The 8,188-nt window shown below is 37.5% G+C and overlaps 1 protein-coding gene across 1 annotated transcript; it reads right to left on the bottom strand.

Annotated features, from left to right (window-relative positions):
- Positions 1–188: 188 nt before the first annotated feature.
- On the bottom strand, positions 189–6,618 carry LOC103466550 (sodium/potassium/calcium exchanger 1). The gene is made up of 10 exons (XM_008412218.2): positions 6,497–6,618; positions 5,005–6,235; positions 3,570–3,629; positions 3,184–3,292; positions 2,579–2,659; positions 2,161–2,249; positions 1,713–1,976; positions 1,531–1,620; positions 1,250–1,416; positions 189–1,156 (listed from the first exon to the last, which is right to left on the bottom strand). The coding sequence occupies exons 2-10, from the start codon at positions 6,076–6,078 to the stop codon at positions 907–909; spliced, it is 2,184 nt and encodes a 727-aa protein (XP_008410440.2). The 5' UTR covers positions 6,079–6,235; positions 6,497–6,618; the 3' UTR covers positions 189–906.
- Positions 6,619–8,188: the final 1,570 nt, after the last annotated feature.

Here is an 8,188-nt window from a genome sequence, read left to right as displayed (position 1 = left end):
TCGGACACAACTATTCATGCTGACTTGACATAACATAACATACAAATACTGGTTTAGTTTGAAATTTATATACGTATACTGCATTTTTTTTAATGAAATAAATTATTTTAACTACCATTTCAGGTAGTGACAAAACTGGGACTCGCCCTGGATTTGAACAGCAACTGAGGGGGATGCACACAGCAAAATAACTGTAACAACTTTATTAAAAAGCAGATTATTAACTTGCAATGTAAATACAACCATTTGTTTATTACACCACATAATTCATACATGTTAAAACGTGGGCTCCAGACTGTGGGCCATTTATAAATCCCGGATGTTTCTGTGCCTTTGCAATGTTGACATCTAAAGAGCTCTCTATGCAATTTAGAAAAGCAAGGTCAAAGATGGCTAACATCTAATGGATTTTAAAGTCCTCAAAGAAAATACAAATTCATTTTGAGTAAAATGAGTAAAATATGCCTGTGAAGAAAGTTTAGGGGTTAGGGTTAGGTTTAAGTTTAAGTTTAATCAACTTAAACTTTCCTTCAAGTTTAAGTTGATTAAACTTGAAGGAAAGGAAAGTTCTGTTTGAACCTTGAGAACCTTGAGATGAAATTACAGGTTTTGTACTTTTAAACACACTCCAAGCCCAAGTCAAAAACTATGGACATGGAAGAAATTATAAAAACTTCAGTAAACAGATATATTTCACTCTGAACACAGTTGCATAGATACTTTTACAACTAAAAAACGGTGCGGTGCTACTATTGGTGTTAAAAGTATATAAAATTTACTTGCAATTACTGTTTCAAATGGTCCAAAAAAAAGGTTTTCATGAGAATTATGTTTTTTTTAAGCGATATTAAGTTCCTCCTCCATGGGAAAGTGTCTACTGTGGAAAAAAGGCTTGTGTTTGCAGTCTCAGATGGAAACAGGGCAGATGATGACGCGATCCTCCAGCATGACGCTGAGCACCAGGAAGATAAAGTAGAGGAGAAACATAGTGAAGCCCAGCACCTTGTTCATTTTCCATTTACAGACTGCGATGGAGATGATGACGAAGAGGAGCATGAGGAAGAGCAGCACGATGGCACAGAAAAGGCCGTTGCTGCTGACAGCGACTGGAGCCAAACCGTGGATGAAAGAGTACAGGAGCCACGGAATGGGCAGGCTGGCAGAAACAAATAAAAGATGCAGGATTCACTTGTGGGGCCAATCAGTTGATTATTTTCTAATACCGGCAGATCAAACTGTGAAAGCTCACCCCATTGTGATGTCAAAGATGTTACTGCCCACAGAGCTGGACACCGCCATGTCTCCCAGGCCCTTGCGAGCCACAATCACGCTGGTGATGAGGTCAGGAATGGAGGTTCCTGCCGCCAGGATAGTCAGGCCCATAATTTCCTCTGAGATACCGATGGTCTCTCCCACCTCACAACAACAACAACAACAACAACAACAAATCAGAGAAAGAAATAACATGTGGAAGATTTAATTAGGGATTCAAAATAAATTGGATGTGGATTTCTCGCTGCATGAACTGACCTGATGAGCCCACCATACCATGAGGTAGGAGAAGATAGCAATCCACATAATGGAGCCCAGGAAGGTGAGCACAAAAAATTTCCTGGATTTCTGTTGAGTAAAGTTAAAATATAAAGGCAGACCTGTAGAGGAATTCAGAATGTCACAACGGCACCTTGAAACGTCTCCTAAATGTCTCCAACCTGGTTCCGAACATCAGGAACTGTGAGCCACAGAGGGAAGACTATGGGCAGCAGGAAGAGGTAGGTGACTTGTTTGCGTGGTGTGTCAGGCCACTGTAAAGACAGTGGGTCATCTTCTTTTTCCTCCTCCTCCTCATCTTCATCTTCATCATCATCTTCATCCTCATCTTCACTGGACTCCTCAATCTCTTCATCGCTGTCGTCTTCGTCGCTGTCGGAATCGTCGGAACCTTCCGAGTCACCTTGTTCTGCCGGAACGTCGTCCTGCAGAAGGGAGAAAGGAGATGGAGTCCAAATATAACACGAGGAAAGAATTTTTTATTTTTTTTTGTCAAAATAAAACCTGATATAAATAGTGAAATCCCTGTGCTTTGATTCTTACATAGACAGGTATCAAAGACTGACTTCTGGGCTTTTTGAAAGTCAGCAGGTCATGGGTAGCGAGTACCTTCTTTGCTTCTGGCTCCTCCTTCTTTTCTGCCTCTTTGGCTGGGGCAGCCTCTGGCTCTTTGGACTCCTCAGTTTTTCCACTTTTGCCTGTGGAGAAAATCATAAACATTTTGGTCAGAAATTTGTCTGAGGTGGTTTTAGACCAAAAAAAGGTCCTATGGAGTATTAAAGTATGTAAACAAGTACACGTTTTAAACATTGTTTTTGCATCAATGTGAGCCACAAAATACATAATTGTACAGTACTTTAGGGAACTTTACTCTGAGAGCCATTGCGGGCTTCTTCTGACAAGAAATATTGGGAGCATTTAGTAGCTTTGAAATATTTCTATTATACTCCTACATTTCATTAATACGACCTCTGATCTACTATTTTGTTCAAATATCAATGCTTGATCATCACATCCTTCCTGTTACCTTCACTTTTCTCTTGGGACTTGGACACCGACTTCCGTCTGGCCACACTGTTCAAGGTCTCAGCCTTATCCTTAAACTTTCCTTCAAAATAAACACAAATAATCACGTTGAATGCATTAATAAGTCAGAAAGTGTGAAATGTTAAATATTTACTGGTTTTGAAAACACAGATTCAATATTGTGTGAGCCCACAAAAGAGCCAAAGGAGGCAGCAATAATGATATAAACACAGCAGCTAAACTACCTTAATAAACATGTAAAATTCAAAGACAGCAATAGTTTTGCAAAAAAGAAAAAAAAAATCAGAATAACTCTTGTAAAATTTTAAGCATAGAAAAATAAAATATTTCACTACCAGTTTTGGCACTAGAATAATATTTCTCTTTTTTATGACACAACCTGGATCAACAACTGGATCCTTCTGCATACTGAGGGAGTATTTATCTGCTTAGTATCAATCTGGACTTAGAGATGACTGCATACGGGACACCTAGCTAATCCATTTTACACTGGGCAGAACATACCACACAGGAAGTCTGTGTAAAAGTTATTATCGTGCAGTTATCCATCACAAAAGGCGTCCGAGGCATAAATGTGGTACTTGCCATCTCCCAGAGGGTCTAATGTGTGAATCATGAGCTGAAAGATGGTGTTTCTCATGGTGCTGTTGTGTAAAGAAGCAGAACTTCCCCCTCGCTGAAGGGATGGCTTCAACTAGGGGAAAAAGATGGCTGAGGTCACGACAGCTACAATACAGACACGACACGTTACTGCAAGCCATTTCCAAGTGGAGGTCAGGGTGTTTTTGCTCAACAAGTTCATTATGATGAATCAGTACCTGCAGTGAGGCTTGTTAGTGAGCACGAACACAAACAGAAAAACTCAAAATATGCATTAAAACAGTAACAATCAGCACTGTGGTATCGGGGGCGGGGGGGGGTTAGAAGTTTATCACTTGCTGAAGTTGGTTGATTAATTTTCTTTTTTTTACCTTTAACCGATTCTTGTCCTCTGGAGCAGGAGGGGCATTATCTTCTCCTTCCCCATTTGTCTGTGTGCAAGAATGTGTTTTTCAGTGATAATCATTCAAATGTATTTCATTTTGGTATAATTTATGAAAGTTTCAACACTCTTGAGGTCTTACCAGTAATAATGTACTGCATTATTAAACATGCATATCTTCATGCCTTGGACTAGCTTAGCATTGTAAGTGAACCTGTCCTCATTTCAAAATGTACACTCACAGTACACTCTAGTGTTGTTATGTATGACCTCAAATATAAGTCAATAATTGCATCATTACTATCCCTAGCTTAAGCAGCACAAGCAGCACAACAAAAGATTTACATTATAAGTAAGCAAAACAAATTTGCTTATTATGGTCTCAATCTCTCAAATCAACGAAAAGGAAATGAATGTTGATGCTACAATTTGTGCAGCTCTGCAGAACCAAAAAAAAGATTTGTTTGATGTAGCAGATCAGCTTTGGTTTGCACAGGCCAATCTAACAGTAGCTTCATTTCACATTTTCTTCAACCTTAATGAATCAATGAAATGTCACAGGTGACAACAGATGCTGCTTCCTCGAAATAAATGCTACTTTACGTAACAATGACAAAAGAATATAACACAGGCATACTGTGTGTATCAAAGGTCAAAAGAGCTACTATTAAAAAACGAATTAATAAGTTGTCAAAAGTAATTTTATATATGTGATCATTTAAATAAATATGAATACATTTGTCTATGTTTATGGGATGTGTCGTGGCAATGTTTTAAACACAAAATGTGAAGTAAAACTTGAATGCTTTAAATGTGAAAATATATATCATTATTTCAATAATTACTAATTGATTTCAAATTTATTTTACAAAAGTCCCTAATGAAATAATTCAAACTGTCACTATTGTTCAATACACAGGTTCTGACATTTGATTGGTTAACCTGCATACCAGATCACCTGCCGGCCAATCACCTTCCTTATATCAGTGTTAGCCATGTCTAACTTTGACAGCTAAAGCTAAAACATAAAGCTGTAAAAAAGCTCTAAAAAATAATTAAATGACAAGCAATACATTTGTTTTAATATAAAATAAATGAAACATTTTCTAACTGTGATTTCTACATTTAATCACTTTATTTTATTGATTCTTGAAACATAATTATTTATTAAACATGTGTATTTTTATTTACAAAATTATTTAAACTGTTAAACATATAAATGTTCATTCATTTAATAAATTGAGTACAAAGAAAAAATTTAAAGAGTAGCTATTTTCACTCCTGATTCTCCTGGAACATTGTTTTAGTTGTCCAGCACCAAATGAGAATAATTTTAACTATGAAAGCCTTAAGAGAGATTTATCAAGCTAAATAGGTAATCCAGTACATTAAGCATAAAGATGTTTTATTACATAGCTGCTTACCTTTTCAGGTTCTTCCACAGCAATAACCTTCACAATGCTCTTGTGTTTGTGGAGCTGGGTCTTGAATTCTCGCTCCAGTTGCACATTGAACTTCATAAAGACAACATAGAGACTGTAACAGGCCACCAGCATCATGCTCTCCCACCACATTATGACATTGTCCAAGAAGAAGATGATCAGTAAGATGAGGTCAAGTATGTAGAATGAAACATCTCTGAAAAGCGGCCACCAGGTTAGATGGAGAATCTCTCGAGAAAATAAAGCACACATCCCAATCACGAACAAAATGTTAAAAACTGCTGAGCCGACTATTGTGCCAATGCCCACGTTGCTGTGGGCGATGAAGACTCCTATAAGAGAGGTGAAGAGCTCAGGTGCAGAGCCTCCGGCCGCCATAAAGGTGGCGCCTGCTACATCATCAGAGATGGCCAGTTTGTCTGTGATAACTCCCAGTGCGGGCACGAAGAACTCGTCGCAGACAATCGCGAGAGAGACAAACATGTACATCATTCCCACAATGTGAAGCAGCACCCATCCTTGTCTGCGATCTTCGATGGAAAAGATATCTTCAGGGTAATCGCCTTTGACATGAGGAGCTTCACCAGGTGGAGCTGGGGAGACGGTTGTAACTGGTGGAGCTGGAATTGGGGTGGGTGTCACCAGAGGTGGTTCTGGGGCCACGTAGATGCAATGCACCAAGGTCCGGTTTGTGGTTGGCAACAGTGTGGATTCAGTGGAAGAGGCTTCTTTGAAATCACTAGTTATATCCGTGTGTGTGTTTGTATTTAAATCCTTATCAGTATGAGGAATCACATGCATTGGTGTTGTTTGATCTGTGGGCTCTGAGTCGGGCGCAGTAGTGAGAGGTTCCTCTAGCTGGCCAGGTTCTGCTGTGGCATCCTCAACGCCCTCTGTTGACCCTTCTCCGAAATCCTCTCCAATCTGAGCCACTGACATTGGTGCCTGCAGCCTGGCACTAATGGTGAGCTGGTAGAGGGTACAGAGAAAAACTCCGGAGAGAAGAAACAGAACCCGGCTCAGCTGGAGCCGTTTCCTTCTATGACAATGCATCATCCTCCAAAGCAGCGTTTCTGATGGCTAGGTTGAATTAAGTAGCATAAATAAGCTTCGGTAGAGTCCAGCTCTGTCCCCAATAGACCATGGGGTAAAAGAAAACAGAACTTCAGTAGAGTGATTCATGTCACATCATTGAGTTTGTGGAAAATTCAACCTATTGTAGATGGAAGAATACACCAAAATTAGTCACAAGTCCAGCTCAATTTAAACATTCAGAAAAGCTCCCATAAAACATTGCAAGACATTCACACAAAATGATGAAATTTATTAAGACTGGACAAGATTTTTGATGATAAAATACAACTAACCTGTAAGGTAGGTTAGTAAATTTATGTTAATTAGAAAAGATAATGAAATAAAGAGGTAAAAAAAAAAAACAAATAAAGAAAAAAAGCAAGTAATGATACAGTCTTACCTTAAAATTAACGTGCAGTCAATGGCACAAAATCCCAATGCAGCCTTTCCAGGTTAAATGTACTTGCATGAACAAAAACTATCGCCCAACGACTAAAGGCTTATGTAGGGCACAGAACGAGTCTTCACAATGGATCAACATAATACCTAACACCTGAAGTCGTCTAAGAGGATTAGCTGCATTGTCTCACTCTCACTTTGCAAATGTAACCTCAGCAGTGATCTGTTTGATGTAAAGTAAGCAAGGTGTCATAGTGGACTGAAAATGAAAGAATTTACATTTTGAAACTCTTCCTCCATCATTTCTGAAATGTTTTCACCGGGTGATTTTTCTTGAGAAACAGGATGTTCACATTCAACACTCCAATAGGTTCTTGTGTACGATCTGACATAAGTCAACCTCTGCGCCATGAGTGTATGTCTTAGGACATACTTTAGCTTGTGTAGGTTGTTAGCTAACTTACAGTGACATACTTAACAAAAAAGATGAGTAAATTAAAATTAAAGTTTTCATCACAAAAACAAATAAAACTTAAGTAGAAACAAATGGAAAAATCTAAGTTACGTATGTTGCTTAGACTTGTTTGTGCAAGTATTTGTGCTTTGAATCTTGCAAAGAAAAATCAGAAAAATGAAAAGCAGATGTACACAAAATCTTAAATCCCTAAAGAGGAAACAGGTCACACATGGCATTTTTATGGATATACTTTTTATGTAATTTAATAAAAAGACAATGAGTAACATCCAAGTAAAAAATGTTATGCTACCTTTATATATCAAGATATATACACTGCTCAAACACTGTTGTTTAAGTGTTGTTTAAGGGAACACTTAAACAACACAATATAACTCCAAGTAAATCAAACTTCTGTGAAATCAAACTGTCCACTTAGGAAGCAACACAGATTGAACGGGGACCCTCGTCGGGTCAATCAGTGTTGCTTCCCAAGTGGACAGTTTGATTTCACAGAAGTTTGATTTACTTGGAGTTATATTGTGTCGTTTAAGTGTTCCCTTTATTTTTTTGAGCAGTATATATTAAAAACACAGAAACAAGACAGTAATTTTAATAAAGTACATTATGTCTCTATTCTAGAGCTTAGCTTATCTGCTCTTTTAAATCTAAAATATTTTTATCTAACTTTATGTGAAAACCACCTGATTTCAGCACATTGTTTTTTAATTAAACAAAAAAAAATCTACACACCAAAAACTATTTTATGTTCTTATAAAGTATTTACTTTAATATAGATTTCCTTTGTTTTTGCATTTTTAGTCACAATATAACGTTTCAGATCATGATATAAATTAGAAGATCTGACTGAGATAACTAGAGTGCAAGCAAAGAGCAGTTTTCAAATGATTTACTAAGGGAAAAAACTATCAAAATTCGGTCTATGTAAAAAACAAGTATCATTGCCTTTTGTTGAGTCATTAATTAATTAACTGTTATTGATCCTATTTTTTGGTTGTTTAATTTTACAGTTTTACAGGGAGGAATGTAACCTGTAGAATCAACAAAGCACTTTAACAAAAACCTGTCTGACAACAAAAAATAAGTTCTCCAAAAACAACACATCCATGTCTTGATCTAAAGAAAGAAAAGACTGGTTTGGACTAATGAGACAAAGGTAGATAGAATAAGTGCACTTAGGCTGTATATATGAGGCACAATGGTAAGCTAGCAAGTCCA

The sequence above is a fragment of the Poecilia reticulata genome, linkage group LG6 (assembly GCF_000633615.1).
Source record: "Poecilia reticulata strain Guanapo linkage group LG6, Guppy_female_1.0+MT, whole genome shotgun sequence".
Lineage (NCBI taxonomy): Eukaryota > Metazoa > Chordata > Actinopteri > Cyprinodontiformes > Poeciliidae > Poecilia > Poecilia reticulata.
This window is presented reverse-complemented; position numbering and strand designations above follow the sequence as displayed.

What these genes read in the sequence shown, in the direction of transcription:
- LOC103466550 (XM_008412218.2), bottom strand. Translation starts at nt 6,078, where the DNA reads ATGATGCATTGTCATAGAAGGAAACGGCTCCAGCTGAGCCGGGTTCTG. An exon ending in AGGACAAGAATCGGTTAAAG is followed by an intron (nt 3,293 to 3,569) that starts GTAAAAAAAAGA and finishes TTTTTCCCCTAG; the next exon opens with TTGAAGCCATCCCTTCAGCG. An exon ending in ATTAGACCCTCTGGGAGATG is followed by an intron (nt 2,660 to 3,183) that starts GCAAGTACCACA and finishes TTTATTTTGAAG; the next exon opens with GAAAGTTTAAGGATAAGGCT.